This window comes from Salmo salar, chromosome 19 (genome assembly GCF_965601325.2).
Source record: "Salmo salar chromosome 19, fSalSal1, whole genome shotgun sequence".
Classification (NCBI taxonomy): Eukaryota; Metazoa; Chordata; class Actinopteri; order Salmoniformes; family Salmonidae; genus Salmo; species Salmo salar.
The window spans coordinates 61,148,112-61,169,396 of record NC_138309.1 but is presented as its reverse complement, the minus strand read 5'-3'; the positions used below and the strand labels follow the sequence as shown (position 1 = coordinate 61,169,396).

Here is a 21,285-nt window from a genome sequence, read left to right as displayed (position 1 = left end):
AAACACCAACATAAAGTATCTTAATAAGGAGTTGGGCCACCACGAGCCGCCAGAACAGCTTCAGTGAGCCTTGGTATAGATTCTACAAGTGTATGGAACTCTATGGGAGGGATGCAACACCATTCTTCCATGAAAAATTCCATAATTTGGTTTTTGTTGATGGTGGTGGAAAATGCTGTCTCAGGTGATGCTCCAGAATCTCCAATAAGTGTTCAACTGGGTTGAGATCTGGTGACTGAGACGGCCATGGCATATGGTTTACATCGTTTTCATGCTCATCAAACCATTCACTAACCACTCGGTGCCTGTGGATGGGGGAATTGCCATCCTGGAAGAGACCACTTCCATCAGGATAAAAATGATTCACCATAGGTTGAAGGTGATCACTCAGAATGGCAGTGTATTTACCTTGCCCTGTATGGAGTTGAGTGGACCTAAACCATGCCAGGAAAATGCACCCGATAACAGAGCTGCCAGAACCCTCATTTACTCAAGTGTTTCCTTTATTTTGGCAGCTACCTGTTACAAGTCTACTCTACTGAGAAACAGCTTTGGGTTCAAGGGCTTTGGGAGGGTGGTCCTGGGGCCCCCCCTGGGTGCACAGTTTTTGCCCTGGCACTACACAGCTGATTCAAATAACCAACTCATCATCAAGCTTTGACGATTTGAATCAGCTGTAAACCAGTAGGTGTCAGTGAAGCCCCACAATGTCACTGACCGACACAATCATTGGAGCAGTGTTGACAATCACAGCCTCTAAAGGCCTATGTACCAGGCACACCTGCTGGACACCCTTGCTACAGTCACACACACACACACACACACACACACACACACACACACACACACACACACACACACACACACACACACACACACACACACACACACACACACACACACACACACACACACACACACACACACACACACACACACACACACACACACACACACACACACACACACACACACACAGACACACAGAGTACCTGGGCAGAGCTGAGGATGCTACACACAGGATGCTAACCACTCTCCTCGTCTTACTGGACACGCACATCACACACCCACCCCCCACATACCTAGCCTGCAGGTTCTCCAGCTCCAGGCCCCTCTCCCGCTCCAGCTTGGTGAGGGCGTCCTTGTGGCGGCGGGTCTCCTGGTGCAGGTGGTCCTCAGCGCGGAGCTCTTGCTCCTTGAGCTGCTCCTCCAGGGCGTTGGCCCGGTGCACCAGCTGTAGGTTCTCCTGGCGGAGGCGCGCGTGCTGCTCCCCACTGGCCTCCGAGTCCTTCTCCAGCTCCGCCACGCGACGCTCCAGCAGGAGCACCTGGGAGGAGGACGGGGTGAGGGTTAGCACAGAACAGTGTTGTTTGTTTATTACGATCTCTTTAAGCCCACAATGGGCGGGGGGGCTACAAGTGCCACTACACTGTGTAGAATTGACCGGTGCTTTGTTGCATTTAAATGATGCTATTGAGAATTGAATGATATTTGTATTTAATGTTCAGTGGTTTCAAGTTTTAATGTCAAATGCACAGTTACAGTGAAATGCCTTTCTTGCGAGCTCTAAACCCAACAATGAAGTATAATGCTGTGTATCATACACGGCATGTGTTGTTTGACGCTGAACTCTTTCCTTTACATTGACATACAGTGCTGTATAACGCTGTTTGACACTGTTGATAAACTCGGTATGATGCCGTATAATCTTATGATGGCTGTGTTGTGATGTTGAACTCTGACCTTGTCAGTGATGTCGGTGTCAGCCAGGTCCAGTATGTCCCGGGACAGCTCACTCATGCTGTCCAGCGTCATGGAGCTGTTCTGGAGGAGGTGTCTGAAATGCCAGGGAGAAGAAATAAATGTTTGTGATAAAGAAAGCAGCTCAAAACTGTTCCGTCCTGGAAAACTTTCACTTTACAATTTCACGATAAGTGAACATAACTAGTTGTGTTTGTCAAAATCAACCATATTTTCACGTTCAATCTAAAATAATTTCCTACTGAATTGATTAAACTAACTAATTTTGACCAACCGTGCTACTTTCTTGCTGGACAGCCTCTTGCTGGAGCTGAATGGGGGGGGATAGAACAACAGAAAACCAGTCAAGAAGGGAGAAAAAACAGATGAAAGAGACAACGTCTGTCTCTTGGTGTCCTTCCGCCCCACCCCCTCATCCCTCGCTCCAAAAAGCAGAGGGATAAAGAGGTTGTCATACCGGGAGCATAGGATCCTAATGTAAGGTACATGTTCATATGCACATCTGCAGACACGCCAGAGCAATAAAACACATACACACGCGCATTTGAAATGAAACCGAAAACAAAAATGCATGTTTTTTATTGGACTGGTCTAGGAGGTAGGCCTAGACACTCCCTTTTTCAGTCCATTTTCATCCGTTTGGTGCCTAATGAACACAACCCAGACACAAAAGCATGTGTATCAGTTAAAAAGGTTGTTTTTTCCATTAGCACTCATGCTTGAACAGGTACAAGATGATTCAGTCCATTTGTAAGGTTGTAATAGAGTGAGTACTTTACATGGAATATGAGAGCAATGATATAAGCCATGCATCACTGCCAATGACGTCAATTACCTGGAAGTTAATTCAGGTGAAGCATATTTTTTTGTTGTTGTTGCAACGTTTGTCACTGCACACATGGAATTGTTTCCATGACCTTGACAGGATGCGAGATATGTATGCATGGAACTCATAAGGCATGCAATGATACGAGCAATGGGAACTCTGGGCAGACATTCTGTTGGCCACCTGGCACCAACAGCTAGAGCAAAGCGTGGCGGTCCACCAAACTCACCTTTACCAACATTGATTATGAACCTTAGAAACCTTATTTATAACGCCACAGTACAGACACCATGAGCAAGCTTGAGTTTGAGTGAGAGGTTCTCCCCAAAGCTGAGTCGAACCAAGCACTAACGTTGTCAACACACCGCAACTCACACACAAACGTGCACTGAAGAGTCAAGATGATTGGAGTGGAGATGTGTGTGACGACCTATTCAAAAACATACGCACAAATGCTGTCAAACTCTGTGCATGTGTCCGTCTGTTTGACAGTATTAAACACAACACACCTGTGTGCATCTTACAAACGGAACACAACAGGACAGCACACGCACAGAGAGCGAGAGCAGTGTGTGTTACCTAGTCAACACGGCAATACACACACACACAGGATAACTTTAGTGGTGGTGGGGAATGTTACCTATTCATCTCTAGGAAATTGAGGCGAGTGGAGAGGTCCTCCAGGCGAGAGATTTGTTTGTGACATTGGTTACAGAAAAAGTCCAGCGCCTCCTCCCTGAGGAAGCTCTGAAAGCTGGCAGGGAGAGTAGTGGGGGTGCTGGGGAGAGAAAGAGAGGAGGAAAGGAGGAGAAGGGGAGTGAGTGACGGAAAAGGGAGGTGCACCGTGATGGAGAAGAGAAAGCGTCAGGGATCAAGAGTGTAGGATCATGAGAGTTTGTGAAAAGTGAAACTTTGTGAGTAATTGAGCTGTGTGGGGGTAAACTGAAAGGATGGACTCCGTCTAAGAGCGCTGTTCCAACCAAGGGTTCTTCCCGTCCCTTCAACAGAAGGGCTACTGTCATGGGGAACACTTTTATCTGTACATTCATGTATTACTTTAGTGACTTGGCTCCGAGGAGCTGCAGTGAGGTTCATATTCACTTCACTATAACTAGCACACAAACAAACATCAATAGTTAACAGGTGTGTGTGTGCCCGCCGCAGCATCTCCTCACGTCACCTTTTCTGGCTGATTATTTACTCAGAAGAGTGCGCCTCTGTATGCGTGGCGTGTGCGTCGATTCCTGTATGCGTGGCGTGTGTGTCTCAAGGTGGTCATAGGTTCCTGAGAATCACTGCTGTGCTGTCTCAAGCATGTTCTGCTGGCTGGCCTGTAGTGAAGGACACTTATGTGAAGTAACAGCTGCAGTAGGGTTTGTGTGTAGCAGTAGTAGTGATGCAGAAGTGTGGGTTTGTAGACAGAGTGGCAGTGAAGCAGCAGTATAACACCTAGGTGTGTGTGTGTCTAGTAAGATGAGGAGAGTGGTTAGCATCCTGTGCGTACAGAGGAGTGTGTTTACACACAGCAGTGTGGAGAGGGTCAGAGAAATTCTACACTTCAGCTCTGATCAGTAGTAAGTCTCTCGGCATCACCGCCTACACTACTGCACTAACCACAATGCTCCTGCAACACACTACGAATCACAATGGCTTCATTCAAATTGCCTTAGTGCCCACTCATTCTAGTTGGAAGGAATTTACGGTTGTAAGGTTGACTTACAGAGGGAGGGAAAGGTTTAGAATTACTGGTAACTCGGAAGGAATCATTAAAGCCAATCCATTTAGGCCGGCTTATTTCCATATTGTGACCGAGAAAAACCTAGGCAGTTAGCTGGCTAAGAATTTGCAGGCATGAAAGATAGGGAAAAATATCACCCAAATGGGAATTACGCATTATCCGGCTTAGGGTCTCTGATGAAAACAGAGTGTAGGAGAAGGAGGGGGTGGAGCGACTGCAGAAAAAGAGGAGAGGAAGTGCTCAGGAGTGTTCAGGCAGAGCAGTACTGTGTCAGAAGAAAGAGAGAGGGGAGTGAGTGATCAGGTGTGGTCAGGTGAGACAGACTTAACACAGTCCATACTGGCTGGCTCAAACGCCAGCTTTGTTAGCGAGCCTATGGAAAGCCTATAACTCTCCGTTTTGGTTGAATTCCATTCAATAAATACGCTTGGTTATGTCTCCCCTTAATGACTGGATATGTGTAAGTGTCTGGTCTGCAGTAGCTCTAAAGAGTAAGCAGCAACAGGAAGAGTTGTAAGTAAGTGAACTTTGCCCTTGTTCCCTTTTACCTCGCCCTTCAGGAGCAGGAGTCAGTGGGAGTGGACTGGAAAGGAGGTCTCCAGAGAGTTCTTATCCATGTTTGACCTCCAGTCTTTCCAAACATACAGCCAGTCAGTCTTGTTATAACAGCACCAGGGAAGGTTGTGGCTAGGACACTGCAGCTGAGAATGTAGCTGGGAATGTGCCACCACCATTTCCAGAGACTAAATCCACCGTGCTACTCTATCCAGCAAGACAACACGTTCCCTGTTCCCTGACAGGAGCCAATGATGAAGACTACCAACAACTGCACTGTGTGTTTGACTTTAGAGACGATACCCTAGGAAAAAGTAATGTTATTGTTGGTAACAATGTGGCAGCTACTGTGGGTGACCTTCATCCGACACGCCAGAGTTTTGAACTGATTTGTGGCACTTAAAAACAGCAGTTGTGTCGTATATATGAACGTGTAGGCTGTCACAGTCTTACTTTGAGTGCTCAGTATGACCCTGGCTGCTGTTCTTTAGGGTGGCCCGTACCTGGGAGAAAGTAGCAGGGAGGAGCAGTTGCTCTGGTTGGGGGTCTGGAGGTGGGATGAGTCCCCCTCTCCCTCGGTTCCCTCCTCGGTGGTGTCCAGCAGCAGCTCTGAGGTATTGCTCTCCCCAAAGTCCTCAAAATGTTCCTCATCCCCGCCAATCACTGTCACCAGGGTGTGGCTGTGCAACTCAGAGCTCAGGGAGAACCTGAGGGAGAGAGAAAAGAGGGATGATTGTGTATAAAAGAGAGTGAGAGAGAGAGAGAAACATAGGAGGAAGAATACCCCTTCAGGTACACACACAGGAATTGCATATAGCCACGTTCACTGAGGTATTTTTATACATTTACCCAACTTTGTGCCTGTATTGGTGTCTGTATCAATGGTGTCTCGGGTGGAAATGCCAGAAAAATCGGGAATTTACCTACTCATGGTTTGTGGTTCTATGCCTGTATGTGCGTTTGTTCCTTACATTGTGTACAAACTCATTTACGGGCTAAGGTTAGGGCTAGAGCTTAGTTTTTACACCTGACTATCTCTGTTTATCACTTCACTGTAAAAACAGATCTGGGTTTCCTTCACCAACAGACCACGGAGGCATCGTTTCCGTAACACGGACAATCTATTTTAACACGGCTTCAACCAAATTAGAAGCGCTCAACTATTACAGTACGAGTGTGGATATGTTCCAAGTTCTATATGCAGACTTTAGAACACAGTTTGTGTTGAACTGTGATGCCTTGAAAGCAACGAGCCTAAATCCAACAAATAGAATATTTGGCATCCCAGATTAAGACAGCCCTACAAAGCGCCCGGCAATCTGGACAAGTTTTAAAATCAGTTGTCTTTAAGGGTAATCTGATAATTCATTAATCCCACAGACTCTTGGTCAAGATGAAGCACATTTAAATGTTTGTGGTCCACCGGCAATGTACATCTGATGTCTAGCTACACTTGCTGCATGAGCGTGGAGCTTTCACTGGGTTCTATGTAGGGTAAGCTTGAGGGGTGACCTTAATTGAGAAGAGACAGGGCGAAGCTTCTCGTCAAGTTTAAAATTAGCAGGCAAATCTTCACACAAATACATGGAAAGCTAAAGTTAGCCATGTTTAGCCACCAAAATCGTCATGCTTGGCTGGTCTGCGACGGCTAAATTGGTAGGTTCACCTGAGTTCAGATGATATACAGTACAGTGGCCCTGCTTTCTGTAACAAGAAAGGGTATTAGATAGCCAGACTTTCCTTTGTACCCCAACAGGACATGAAGGGTGGCTGGATTGTAGCTACATACACACAGGATATACACCTCAGCACCATTCCAAGGGTTGCTGTCATCCAATGACAAAGCCTAGTTCTATTTCTTGTGTTTACACATACAGAGTCAACAGACTTTTAACCCACTCAATCCTACCTTCAAATTCACTTTACGCTAACCACCGACAGGGTAGCCTGCACTTAGACACTGATCAACTTCAGATACACTTCAGCCTCTCTCAACCCAACATTAAAAAACAATTAACACCGACTCAGCACAACGCACAACACTTGCAACACCCTAACACTTGAACACTTTAGCATAGCACTCAAAATCTCAACCTCAATACATTTGACTCGCAACCCAACATTCGGACCCACTTACCCACTACTCAGCCCAACACTGAGGTCCCTAGTAAGGTCCCGCACATGGAGGGCAGGTGAGGAGAGAGACCGCATCTTTAAACGCCGTCCGCTGCCCCCGCGTCTCAACCTCGGAGCAACTGGAGACAGACGACCTCCAGTCAACCAGAGCGGAATCCTGAATGCTCACTGGTTACACCAACCCAAGAGGAGTACTGCCCAGTTCTTCAGTTAGGAGACGATCCCAAAGACCTTGTCCACTCAAGGGATTAGTCCATGGTACCCAGAAAATGTTACTGATAGTTGCACACTCTTCTGTCCTTGCACGTTTAATAGGTTACCACCAACTTGGTCGACTAGAAAGTCTTCCTCACAGTCTGTAACCACAAATGATCAGCCCTTACAAGTGACCAGCCGGTTGTCCCCTGTTACCACTGGCTCTTCCGCGTAGACTTGAGGCAAGACGGGGAGGCAGGCTGTGAGTGGCTGAGGGTTAATACGATTAAGGGCTAAGCAGAGGCACCAGGCAGGTGCGGTGACCGGCCCGGGCCCAGCCGAGTGAGGTAGTGCTGGGGTAGGACACGAGGGGCAGACGGGCTGGGGCTGGGTAATCCTGTTAAACTCCTAATCCCCAGCCAAGAGCATAGACTCAATCATGTAACGGCCGTCTCCCGGGGCACAGAAACTACTAGGAGGTGTTGAAAAACCAAAGCTTAAACATTTTGTTAAATGTTACTGACACAGTGTTGAGTCATCATGTGTAGGAATAGAACATTTGTCTAGGTCTTTATGCAAGAGCACATGACAGGGAGGTGGGAGTGTGTTGTTATTGCTCTGATTCACTTAATTCGTTTTTTTTTTTTATGGGGCAGGATCATCATGGGACTCATCACACGTTTCCAGTGGACTCCAGTGGAATATGATATGAGATACACACATAGGGCTGCTGTACAACAAATGCAGCGTCTTTCATGAAGCCAATTTATAATTTTAGAGTAGCACATCTGATTGCTGCATAATTCTTTATTTTTTTTATTTTTTTACCTCTGATGGTCAAAGGGGACTGTTGTGATCCCACCGATGACACCAATTGTAAACCTTTTCACCGTGACGTCAACTCAAAATGGTTGTGGTTGGTTTGTGTAACTCACCTGCAGTGATCTTCTGACTCAGTGACAGACAGGGCAATTCAAAACAGGAAATATGGAACTCAAAGAAAGAACTGAGCTGAAACGCAGAGGAATCTGCCTCAAGGAAGAATTGATAGGTGAGGCCTGAGATAGCCACAACAAGCGAAATCTAGAAAGTTGTATAAGAAAACACCTGTATGGCAAGAGTAACAGGGGCATGATCTGACATAGCAGAGTAGAAAATGGATGTTGGATAGACTTTGCAGTTTGGCAGTGGAATACATTTCTATTCAAAATGTGTCAACACGATTCAGCCCAGCGAAAGGTCAAAATACACTGAAAGTCCTTTATTTCTTGGGAAGTTCAGCCCTGGTGAGTCAGGGGACGACCTTCCATGATTCCTGGCAAACCGCTGATAGTGCAGGACTGCTGAAACAGGAGAAAATGGAAGCGCCTGCCGGCCGCGCTTTGGCCCCCATCAGCATGAAGGAAAGATAGGGCCCCTTCCAGAAAAAAAGGAAAAGAGCAAAAAAAGAGCAAACTCCACACTTCCTGGAATTCAAGGCACATCTGTTGACAGGAAGTCCAAACACATCCCTGTTAACTGGTCCACCCCCCCCCCCCCCCCCCCAGATCCGTCATCTACCCGGACAGACAGGTTACACAGTCAGCAGATAAGACCTCATTCCTCTACACTTCCTCCTCCCTCGTGACTGACCCCAGCACTACAGGCAAAAACAACTAATTAAAACAGTCAGAATACAGACCCCAAACAGTAGCTACTTTCTTGAGCGGATGGTCAGGGGGCCAGAACATAATTCCAAATCATTTGTAGACTGCATATTGACCGCAAGAAGCCCAAACAGATATAAGATGACTAACACATAATAATTTCAAACCTTACTTACATTTGTGTCTGATCAAATGTATCTCTCTATTATGCAAGGGAATACTTTGGAACAGATTTCCAAAATTAAAATCACTTGGAGCTGTTTTTACTTGGGGGGCATATAAAATCCCTCGTGGGCCAAATTCGGCACGCTGGCCACCAGTTGGGGAACCCTGGCCAAAAGTAAAATCAAGTTAGCCTACATCAAAAATGAGTTGATGTAAACTTCTACAATTAGGTATCAAACACTTAAACGCATAAGCTCTTGACAGAGATATCTGGAACTGCCTGTGAAAAAGACGTTGTCAAGTGGCTGTTCCAAACAGGTTGCGAGCACTAATCTGACATCTTAGGAACAGGGTGTTGGGGGTACACACTACAGAGTGACCACAGCTAATAATCTTTGCTTCATTCTAACCATTGACTTAATTAAATCCTTAGGGGTGGAAGAACCCTACCAAAACAAATCCTTAGACAAAGAGCGCAAGACAATGGTAATATGTTATCAGTATTTTCCCCGAAGGGACAATATGTCTAGTTTTTTGCACTAAGGGGACAAACAAATTAGCATCGACTTGAAACAAACTTGTTGGGCATTGATAATACTACACAAATAGAGCTAAAAAAGGTGTCATGCTATTGCCTGATTTCCACTAACCAGAAAAGTTGAGGTAAAAGTGCAGGTAAAAGTCAACATAGAAGATGAACTTACTGTAATCATTGCAGCAACACATAACTCTCGGCCACTGAAGATCAACTTGTCTCAAAGCTCACAGTCAACCAAAAGACAAACTCAAACATACAGTGGATAGATCAGGGCACACGTAGCTGTCTCTTCAAGGTCTCTGGATTTTACATTGTGTCTGAGTGTGAGGTCATCTCGAATATCGTGCAGCACCAGAACAACAAAAAAACAAGGGCAGAATGTTCAACAACCAAAGTGTAGTTTAATAGCGGGGTAAGCAAGTTAATTTCAAACTGTCAGTGATCTATTACGCCTTTGAAAATGATGTCGATGACCTTAGATCTCTATTCTCTACCATCTGGTCCTAAGCAAATAAATACAATCGTCACTCAAAATAACTATGATCTCCAGGCTTTGTTCCTCAAATAACCATGTGCTGCATTTCATCACAATCATCACTTTATAATGCTTTATCTTGCAAGTTATCTGCCATGTGTTGAAGACAGGTCCCACTGCAAATCTAAGAGTTCAAAACACATCTGGCCAACAGTAATCGTCCAATAGTAAGACAATAACATGATCTATGTAATTTGTTAACTGATCAATACAAACCATAGTAATTAGACTAGAGGCACATTAGAGCCTGCATGCACTTGAGGAGCAGCCAGGACCAACCACCCTGGAGCAACCATAAACAAAAGGCGTCTTCAGTTAGATTGATATGATAAGACGTTTTGTTCTCGGTAGACGAAAGGTATTTTAAGCCCAGGGCCATTACAATGGTGGCTATTATTGCCTCTCTTTAATCTGTCTGGTGACCCACATAAGACTCCAAGTCGTCTCTAGAAACTAAGACGGGATACAGAGGCTTGATGATACCGAGGCTGTGATGACTGGAGCTAGCGTTAGTTTGACTTATCCTAGTTAATTACCATTACTATTTCGACCTATATGTACAATACTGTTACAGTCAAACCCTGGTGTCTGAGTGATTAGCAGTGACTCAACGTGGGTGGTATTCAGGACAGCTTCGACCTACCTTTGCCTCACCTCGATTTAGCTACATACGAAATTACAACTTTAGCTGAAGGTTAAAGGTAGACTCAGCGATATGACGTAGACGCAGAAAGTAAACTGCACGGAGGATCAATATCCGTAGCAACTAAGAGTGTTGAAGAGAGAGGCTCAACTTCGTCGCTGTTTTGGTCCCGTGGCTAGCATGTTGTAAAATCATGAAGCGTACCCGTGCACATGAGCAGATACTGTGTGCGACTACGTGCGAGTGTCTTGCATTTCGCACATCGCAATAACCGCTGTGCTGCTCAACCGTATATGGGTCGAGTTAAGGGCCGGAGGTTAGAGTTGACGATCAGGACTAACTATTGGGCCAGGGGCCTGTACTGAGAAAACTGCAAATGACCATGCAGAGGCAAAAGTAAGCCAGAACTGACCTGTTGCTGCTGTCCTCAGGGTCGTGGAGTGTGGCCTCGATGCCGCTGTCCGTCTCCACATCCTCGTGCATCTCTGGCTGGACCAGGGCTCCTGTGTCCTCGTCGGTGAACGTCTCACACTCGCTGTAAGTGCTCTCCGAGCCCAGGTATGCACTGTCCGTCACCTCGTTTTGCTACAGGAGGGAAGTAGGACATTTTTAGTTATGCTATAAGACAAAGTTAGTAATCGTATAACGTCACAATTGTGGTCTAAAGTATGTACATGTTTTGTTATTTAGCAAGACGCTCTTATCCAGAGCGACTTACATAGCAATTAGGGTTAAGTGCCCTGCTCAAGGGCACATCGGCAGATGTTTTACATAACTCCCGGATTCGAACCAACGACCTTTCATTTACTGGCCCAAACGCTCTAAACCACTAGGCTACCTGCCGCCCTGGTACACAAAGAGAGTTAAGTGGACATTATTTGAATTGAGAAATCATTAACAGGTGACTAAAAACAGCAGTATGATGTCTGGTAGGTACAGTGCATTCGGAAAGTATTCAGACTCCTTGACTTTTTCCACAATTTGTTATGTTACAGCGCTATTTTAAAATGTATTAAAAAAATACAAATCCTCATCAATCTACACACAATACCCCATAATGACAAAGTGAAAACAGTTTTTTAGAAATGTTTAAAACTTATTTACATAAGCATTCAGACCCTTTTCTATGAGACTTGAATTGTGTCGAGACAGGATTGTGTCGAGGCACAGATCTGGGGAAGGGTACAAAAAAATGTCTGCAGCATTGAAGGTCCCCAAGAATGCAGTGGCCTCCATCATTTTTAAATAGAAGAAGTTTGGAACCACCAAGACTCTTCCTAGAGCTGGCTGCCTGACCAAACTGAGCATTTGGGAGAGAAGGGCCTTGGTCAGAGAGGTGACCAAGAACCTGATGGTCACTCTGACAGAGGTCAACAGTTTCTCTGTGGAGATGGGAGAACCTTCCAGAAGGACAACCATCTCTGCAGCACTCCACCAATCAGGCGTTTATGGTAGAGTGGCCAGACGGAAGCCACTCCTCAGTAAAAGGCACGACAGCCCACTTGAAGTTTGCCAAAAGGCCCCTAAAGGATTCTCAGACCATTAGAAACAAGATTCTCTGGTCTGATGAAACCAAGATTGAACTCTTTGGCCTGAATGCCAAGCGTCACATCTGGAGGAAACCTGGCACCATCCCTACGGTGAAGCATGGTGGTAGAAGCATCATGCTGTGGGGATGTTTTTCAGCGGCAGGGACTGGGAGACTAGTGTGGATCGAGGGAAAGATGAACAGAGCAAAGTACAGAGAGATCTTTGATAAAAACCTGCTCCAGAGCGCTCAGGACCTCAGACTGGGGCGAAGGCTCACCTTCCAACAGGACAACGACCTTAAGCACATAGCCAAGACAACGCAGGAGTGGCTTCGGGACAAGTCTCTGAATGTCCTTGAGTGGCAGGGCCAGAGCCTGGACTTGAACCCAATCAAACATCTCTGGAGAAACCTGAAAATAGCTGTGCAGCGACACTCCCCATCCAACCTGACAGAGCTTGAGAGGATCTGCAGAGAAGAATGGGAGAAACTCCCCAAATATACGTGTTCCAAGCTTGTAGCGTCATACCCAAGAAGACTCAAGGCTGTAATCGCTGCCAAAGGTGCTTCAACAAAGTACTGACTAAAGGGTCTGAATACTTATATAAATGTGATATATCCGTTTTTTATTTTTAATAAATGTGCAAAACATTCTACAAACCTGGTTTTGATTTGTCATTATGGGATATTGTGTGTAGATTGCTGAGGAAAAAAAACTATTTAATCCATTTTTGAATAAGGATGTAACCTAACAAAATGAGAAGAAAGTCAAGGGGTCAGAATACTTTCCGAATGCACTGTACATACAGTAGCTAATGTGTGGGTGGACTGTATAAGCAAATCAACACCCAGTTCAGAGCTGATGACTAGAGGCTGTACTGGACACGGTTGACTCTTACGGCCTACTTTTTTCCGAGTTATAATTTTGCTGACAGCATGCATTGATATCAATTATGACTCCAGAGGAAAGATGTTTATCTGTGACGCATCCTGAGCAGATACGGAAAGAAACAAACGGTGGTAATGATTAACAAGCTGTTACGTATATCATGAAACCAAGCAGAACAGATCGTCGTACATTGTAGAGGCCAAATTGTGTAAATCTTGAGATAAGCCTGTTAAAAACTTCACATCACCAATCATAGACGGTTCATCAAAGAAAACAAGCAAAGGAACAGTATTCTCATAGGAGAGCGTAGTCACAATTCAACTGTTGCCAATGGCAGTGAAAAGCCAATTAGAGCCGCGTCCAAACAACTGATGCGGCATAAACACATTTCAGATCCAACCTGTCAGGTTTCAGATGTCCGTGCCAAGCAAAGCCTACTGTGTCAACACCTTGAGTCAACATTGACTAACACAGAGATTTCACTTCCTAAAGCTCGAAGCACAAAAAACATCAAAATGTTCAGATAGATACCCAATAGAACTTCACAAGACCTTTAGCTATAACAAGAGCCTGCCAGGTGAGTCTCAATGAGTCCAGAGCAAGAGAGCCATCATGGGAGAGCCTCCCATACCTGTCTGTGTGGAGTTCCAGGAGGAACCGGGCCCAGAAGGCTGTCCACCATGCCCAAAACCATGCTGTCTGCCTGGGGCTCACGGGCAGGAAGACTGGCCTGTAATGAAACCCCCCAGTAATTTCACCTCCTAGCGCTTCCTCCTTTTCAATCTCAGAAAGCAAGAGTGTAAAACATAGAATGCCCAACACAAAGTTCAGCTCCAGTGGGTTCTCAAAAGGGGTGGAGTCTGGAGACTGAAAGAGTCCGAAGGGTAGGGGAAGGCAAGGGTACAGCACGTACTGCCACTACCACCCCAACTACCCCTCTCATGGAATTTGATGATTAAAATGTCATATGAACGGGAGCAATGTCCCCTTTAACTTTTTCTACTTCAATGTCTCTAGTTCCTGGACCAATGTGACAGGGTGAATCATTAAGCCACCGCCTGTTCTACCTGTCTTTACAGGCTTGTATGATGTGATGAAGAGGGCCATATAAACTGTACGTGCATAGCCGTAAACTGACTAGTTGTTTACCTTAAAGGCCCAGTGCAGTAAAACATTATATATATATATATATACACGTCAGCCTGTTTTGGTGGGACGGCGTTTTGGCCGTAAATTAGTTAATAGAACAATGAGAGAGAGAGTTCCAAACCTCTCTGCCAATAACAGCTAGTTTTTACTTTTCCCCTACCCATTCAGACCACTCCCAAAAAGTCTTAGCAAAATTATTGCTTGAGAAATGTCTCTTTGCTAAAAAGCATTTATTTATTTTTTTGACCATTTTAATTAAAAACAAACCACAGTAAGGTACTAAATTGTTAATACAGAAATGATTTGATACCGAGTTAAAAACGGCTGCATTGGACCTTTAAGGAGGCAAAACCAGCAAGTTGTAAGCACAGAGTTCGAGCCATTGGAGTAGAGGAGTCTGGATTGGCTGTGTTAATGCATCTCTTCCTTATAAGAAGAGGTTTGGCCACAATGGCTAAGTATTGACAGGGAGAGATACTCTCAAAATAACAAGGGGTGAAAACACACTGGTTGGGTGTTTTTGGGGACGTAAACAAGCCGGCTGAGAGCGGGAAGGACCAGGAAGAGGAAAAGTAGGAGGAGGAGGGTGAAGTGTTTGGTTTTCTCAAGGCAAGCAGGCCCTCCGCCCAGCTACCTCACCTCTCCTGTTTTGAGAGCAAACAGGGTTAGAACAGTGTGGCCATTGAGTGAGGAACCTTACTGCCAGGACCCCAGGGGAAAAACAACGAGTTCAGGGACACAGGTGTGGCGTCGATATTAAAAGCACCAACCATCAACTCTCCCCAAACTCCGTCCAATACGGCTACCACTATTTCTTAGGGCAAGACATTTGTTAGAAATGTATACTGTAGTGATACAGCAGGTAATGTTTAATTCAATGTCATGGAGAGGACACCCAAAACTGATTTTAAGCAAACCATTTCTGCAACTATCTTCCCTGTGTTTTTGGAGGTGTGTGCAATAACTAAAGGCTAGTAGTTGTAATTTTCCTGTCCCGTGTGGCTCAGTTGGTAGAGCATGGTGTTTGCAACGCCAGGGTTGTAGGTTCGATTCCCACAGGGGACTAAAATGTACATTTAAAACGTACCCAAACCAGATAGGTATTATTGGAGGGCTAATACAAATGAAAGTCCATTGGTTGGACTTAATTCAACCTGTCAAGTAAACTCTAAGACCTAAGTGTTTAAGTGCTAGGTTAGAGCCAAAGCTTGCCTGGCCAGACCACTGCTGTATATTATACTGAGACTACAGACTGCACTAATTAGCCATACCAATGGGGGGCGCTGAAACTACAGTGTTGGAAGCAAACTGACTGAATAATATTCTGCCTATTTATTGCCTTACCTCCCTACTCTTCTACATTTGCACACACCATACATTGATTTTTCTATTGTGTTATTGACTGTACGTCTGTTTATGTGCAACTCTGTGTTGTTGTTTTTGTCACACTGCTTTGCTTTATCTTGGCCAGGTCGCAGTTGTAAATGAGAACTTGTTCTCAACTGGCTTAACTGGTTAAATAAAGGTGAAATAAATAAAAAAAATGTAAAAACAGTCGAAAGAAAAGGTCTAATCTTCATATTCATCATCTCCAGCACCACCCCAAAGTCAACCTATGTGAAAATGGCGCGTTTATGTTTCATAGTAAAAAAGATTAAAAAGATAAGTATTTCCAATGACATCATCAACCAATTAGTAGGCAACGCCTACTCACAATTGGTCAAAATCACACGATGCCCACCGATGTCATTGGAAACACTTATCTTCCACTATATTTTTTACTACAAACATAGAAACCCACCATTTTCACCATGTTGATGTTTGGGTGGTGCTGATGAGGATGAAGTAGAACATTTTTGAATATACAAGTCCACACACAAGAGGAGTCAGGAATTTTAGATATGTCTACTGCAGCTGAAAAAACATAACAGCATGCGTGTGTAAAGTACGACCAGACTCCAACCATTCAATATTTAGTCAAAAGAAAAATACGACGTGAAAACTCAGCCGGATGTCATTCGATGGGTGCCAAACCGTAGTGTTCAGCATGCGGAATATTCACAGTGGGGTAATGGTAGCTTTTCTGGCCACTTGCTGAAAATACTGTGGGATGTGTGAGTGCACAGAGACATCAGCCTGGGAGCTTTATGCAAATGGGCAATGGGAACAGCACAACCGGACCACACAAGACCATAATAAATTACAATGGACCGTCACAGTGGTGTTGTAACATCACAGTGGTGTACCATGCTATACACGACTGCTCATTCACCACCCTGGCCCATATTATGCTGCTTTATGTTGGGGGTTCATAAACTGTGGTGCAGTCAGTCACACTGCTTTCCTGATGTACTTAAGTCTGTGTGAGTGGTCATATTGCTGGTAGTAACTGTAATGTAACCAAGAACTGCGATGACTATATCCAATGACATCACCCACCTCATCGTACTCCTCTGGGCAGCCCACGGCTCCGTCCCCTGGGCTGAAGTGCACATCGTAGAGCTGGGGCTCTGTCCCTGCAGACACAGACAGGACAAGGTCAACACACGCAGGCCAATAACACACAGCAAACACATACAGAACAAAGTCAACACAATGCTATGGTAAACACAGAGCCAATATGCCAACGAAAACATGACAGAACAGCGCCACTACACAGGTGTAATACAGTAAACAGAGAAAATACTGTAGGGTCAACTCTAAGAGTTAAAGATTTAACTACAGGTTAGAGAACGAATAATAGGCTGCACTGTATAAGTCAAGCAAATCAAAAAAGAATTTCAGCTTTTTTATTAAAAGTGCAAACCTTGAAAGTATACAGAAGGGGGGGGACACTAAATGTCTGAAACAAAGTCAAATGTGCAATGGTCAACTACAGTGCTTATTTTACCGTACATGTCTTCGCTGCTCTATTTAGAAAAATAGTCTTTATGCTTGGAGTAACAATCAACATTATGTAACAGTCACATATCAAGGGCTGCCGTGTACACAGTGTGAGTGTGTGAAGTGTGTGTCAGCTAAATCAACCAATAAAAAGAACACGAAATGACCCCTATCAAATTCAGATTTAGAGACTCCAATGAAAGCACCTGCAGATAAGTGCTGTGAAACCCGAGACCAACCAATCGGGAGTGGACAGTAGGTTGTTGGGCCAGACTCCCAGCAGCCATTGGGGCAGGCTCCTGTATCTAGTTAACAAAGCTCTGAATAACACCCTGCTGCTGAGCTAAGAACACAAACAGTGCTCTTGACAGCAGCGGTCGCTGGACCACATGCAGGTTGTACCTTGGTCTTACGTAACAGCCGCTGCTGCTCAGGACTGATACAAATGACTGGCCAGTTAAGTAGAACATAAAGTCTCATTTTGTGCTGGGAGGAGGTTCGCTTGAGAGGGTTGCCTGTCCCTCTGTATAAGGCGGCAGAGCGCTGGACTCGCTTGGCACCGACTCAAAAAGGGTCACAATGGACAGACACATATTGTATTTTCTAAGAGTTGACAGACTTTATTCAAGTCGTCTCCCTATGCTACACTGGCTTAGCTATACCAGACATGCCATAGACACCACGGGGGGTAAGGTATTTCCACTGCCAACAGGCTTTCTTTATTAAAAACACATCCAGCCAGTAACCGACAGAGAAATGACAAGGAGAAACCAAGTTAAAATTAAAATAAGTAAACATTGTAAATGAACTGGGATTCCAGTTGGAGCTGGAATAGCAGGTTTTTTGATGTGACTCCAAAGAAACGAGGTGGGGGTGACCAGTGCAGAACACTTGTAGCCCTGAGCTAGGTTGGCTATACAGACAGATGGACTGGAATTCTGACAACCAAGTGTGAGAGGCCTGGGAAGTTAAGGGTGACTCTTTCTCCTGTCCTTTGTGAGGTCTCATGAAATGGATAAGGAGCTGGCATGAGAAGAAAGACATAGAGAGACGATCAGAAACGAGTGGGGGGGAGAGACGAGAGAGAGAGAGAGAGAGAGAGAGAGAGGAGAGACACTGAATTATTCAGGCGAATAGGACTCAGCCCAGTCCCTCTCCCTCCCTCCTTCATTCTCTAGCTGAAACCTGGCCTAGCAGAAGTCCATGTGCCTCGTGTCTCATGCTTTCCAGAATATTACTTATTAACGGTCCGGGTAACTGGAGCGGTTGTAACCCAGAAAGCACAGGGAAAAACTCCAACACAGACCAACAGCAAAGCAAAGAGCTGTGGTGGCAGCCAGGGCAACAACACTGTTGCGATGACATCAACACAAACCTCTGCAGCACGCTAACACAGCTAGTGTGTGATGTCAACACTGTCTCAGTATGATGATGTCAGCATAGCCCAAGCTTGACATTCGTTACCATAATGATGGCAATATTATGACTCATAACAGGATTGCAGTGGAATATTTGTTTTTTTATTCCACCGGTTTCATTTGCAGCAATCTATGATTTTCATGGGTGGCCTGAAAAATGGACATTGTGTAAACAAGCAGTCTACGGCCTACACATACTTTTCAGGACACATCTCTCACTCGTCCTTGAAGTGGATGAGAGAAACCTGATGACTCAGTAGTCAGGCACATGATACATTGCTTCCATTGTTTAGAAAAGGAAGGTTTATAGTAGGCTAGGCCTTTGTATACTTTCCCACTTTTTCTCAACTCATGAAATGAGCTGAGGAGGAAAATGTTCCGTGAAAGAAAACCAAAGTGATTTGAGTGCAGTCTGAATGAAATTGGGTCACTGTTTTTTTTTCTCCTCCTCGAAACCTTTCACCTTAGCTAAATGTGAGCATATGAACAATGGCCGCTGCAATCAGGAAGAAGCTGGGATAGATAGAGCCTGATAGGACCGACATATGCTACTGGTCAATGGTGGCCCTGATCTTAAAACTGAACAGCTCTCCATATTGTTAGAAGTAGCAGACTTAATGAAATGATAGCAATTGCAAATAGACTCCCATACATCATCATTTGAACTATCTAGTGGATAGCGATACCAACTGATTGACAAAAGACGCCCCCATTTTGTCCGATTTTCTTGGCATGTCAGTGAGAGCACATAGGCCTCATTTTCAAGCTTTCAAAGGCGTTTCCAAATAAAAGTCCAAGCTATGATGGCAGTCGTGGTCATCACAGCTTTGTAAGAAAGATCCTCTGACTCACCTCCATTGCTGATGGCCGAGATTCCTCGATGGAAGTCCTCGAAGCTGATCACCCCCAGTCCACTTGGATCCAGGAACTTGGTCAGATCCTTCACCTGTAATAAAGACAGCCATGATGGACCTTTCAAACACACTTAGACACAGCAATCAAAAAGCTCACTTCACCATATAATCAAATCAGCTGTGTTGCCTCGAGTGCTTTGTGAGTAAATCAGATTGCATTCTGTCCAAATTAACGTGATGTACGGGCAATGCTTACACATGGTAAAAATTAGCGAATAGAATTAAGGAACAGCGGAATGCATTCAAATTGAAAGGTTGTAGCTTTGCTAACGCAAAGGACATTAAAACAAATGGACTACCTAAAATTACTGATTTCATTGAGCTTGGTCACGTAATGGAAATTTGTCAGGGACGGCAAAAACATCATTGAAAATTCGGCAAAATTATTGAACTGTCTCACTGAGCCTTCTGTGGTTAGGCTCCTTCAACTGGGATGATGTTTCTTTTCAAGACAAGATAATAAGAACCAATAAAAAAGTGCTCTGACCTCCACAGAATCATACGTTTCTGCACACGTAGACATATTTCTGATTTCGTAACTCTTTCATAAAAGGTACACGGGAATGCGCTTCAATTTTACAGGACTGCAGTGTCCTCAGACAAGGTGAGCTTATGGGTTGAGCTCAAGTGTCTCACCTCCCTCAACACAAGCCCAACACGTCTCTATAAGCCTACTCAAAGCAAAAGACACACACACACACACACACGCATGCACTCTCTCTCACACACACACACAATGCAAAACCTTGCTACCACAACTTGCATTTTACAACTTAAATAAAGATTTCTATACACAAAGAGACAGAGTGCACCTAACCTGGCACTCAAATGACAAGATACAATCAGTTATGTGATGTCCCTGTATCCATTCCCCGGGTAACCTGGCAACAAGAGGTGGTATCCAAGGAGATAGGCCTACTAGTGTGTGTGCACTTTACACCCTAATGTATAAGAACTAGACCGAACAGCCAACATAAACATTGTTGTGGGGCTGAAATGTGGAATGGGGGAATATGGAATGCGCTTCATTGTTTTGTTTTCCTAAAGGTGAACTGCACTCACTGATTCCGCATGTGTTTCTTCCGGTGCTCATTAAAAGATTCAGCGGCCATTACTGAAGCCCAAACGAGAGTCGTCTTTGGGGTATGGCTTAATGTGGGTGTATCTTGGGTGTGTCCTTGCCATTCAAATCACAACAAACAAACAAGGGCAGTAGTGAGTAACTCAGTAACAGCGAGGTGAGGTAAGCTAAGCTAGCTTTGCTAAGGAGACAAGTTGATGTTGAAGACGTCTCCCCTCCTGACAGACTCACCATCTCAAGATGATCTGCTGGTTCAGTTCTAGGTGTAGGCTAAAGCCTGCGCTGACCTTATGTTTAGCCAACCTGGCAGTATTTAGATAGCTAGCTAGCATAGCAATATTTATCTGTCAAATCCCAGTTATATCAACATAGCAAGAAGTACCAGTGTCTGGGATGTGTTTCATGAGACACTCATTCGACAACACCTTGCTACTAGAGTAGCTTGCAACTTCAAGTTTTATCACATCATCTAAAGACATGTTACCGTGGAAATGACAACAACTGCGAGTTGAATTCCCGGTCTTCAGTCAGCTCAGCTGTCAACACAAATGTATATTTAAAACAAAAGAATATATGGTTTTAAGTGAGAAAAAGGCATTATATTCACATGAGCACCACAATGCCTACTCCACCCATGCTCTACTAAGGTTTTCCAGCACACAGCTTTGACCTACTACAGTAGCGA

General features: G+C 44.7%; 1 protein-coding gene across 3 annotated transcripts in view; it reads right to left on the bottom strand.

Moving 5' to 3' along the window:
• Window positions 1–21,285, bottom strand: part of LOC106579209 (rab11 family-interacting protein 3) — a 50,180-nt gene that overhangs the window by 6,698 nt on the left and 22,197 nt on the right. The window contains exons 2-9 of one of the 3 annotated variants that reach the window (XM_014158894.3): window positions 19,458–19,551; window positions 16,744–16,820; window positions 11,151–11,323; window positions 5,384–5,587; window positions 3,228–3,365; window positions 2,036–2,071; window positions 1,744–1,837; window positions 1,083–1,327 (exon numbers count right to left, since the gene is read on the bottom strand). In XM_014158894.3, coding sequence (XP_014014369.2) covers window positions 1,083–1,327; window positions 1,744–1,837; window positions 2,036–2,071; window positions 3,228–3,365; window positions 5,384–5,587; window positions 11,151–11,323; window positions 16,744–16,820; window positions 19,458–19,551 — 1,061 coding nt within the window. Of the gene's footprint in view, window positions 1–1,082; window positions 1,328–1,743; window positions 1,838–2,035; window positions 2,072–3,227; window positions 3,366–5,383; window positions 5,588–11,150; window positions 11,324–13,786; window positions 14,097–16,743; window positions 16,821–19,457; window positions 19,552–21,285 lie in introns of those variants that run through there. The other 2 variants (XM_045702547.2, XM_045702548.2) reach the window with 2 other exon arrangements.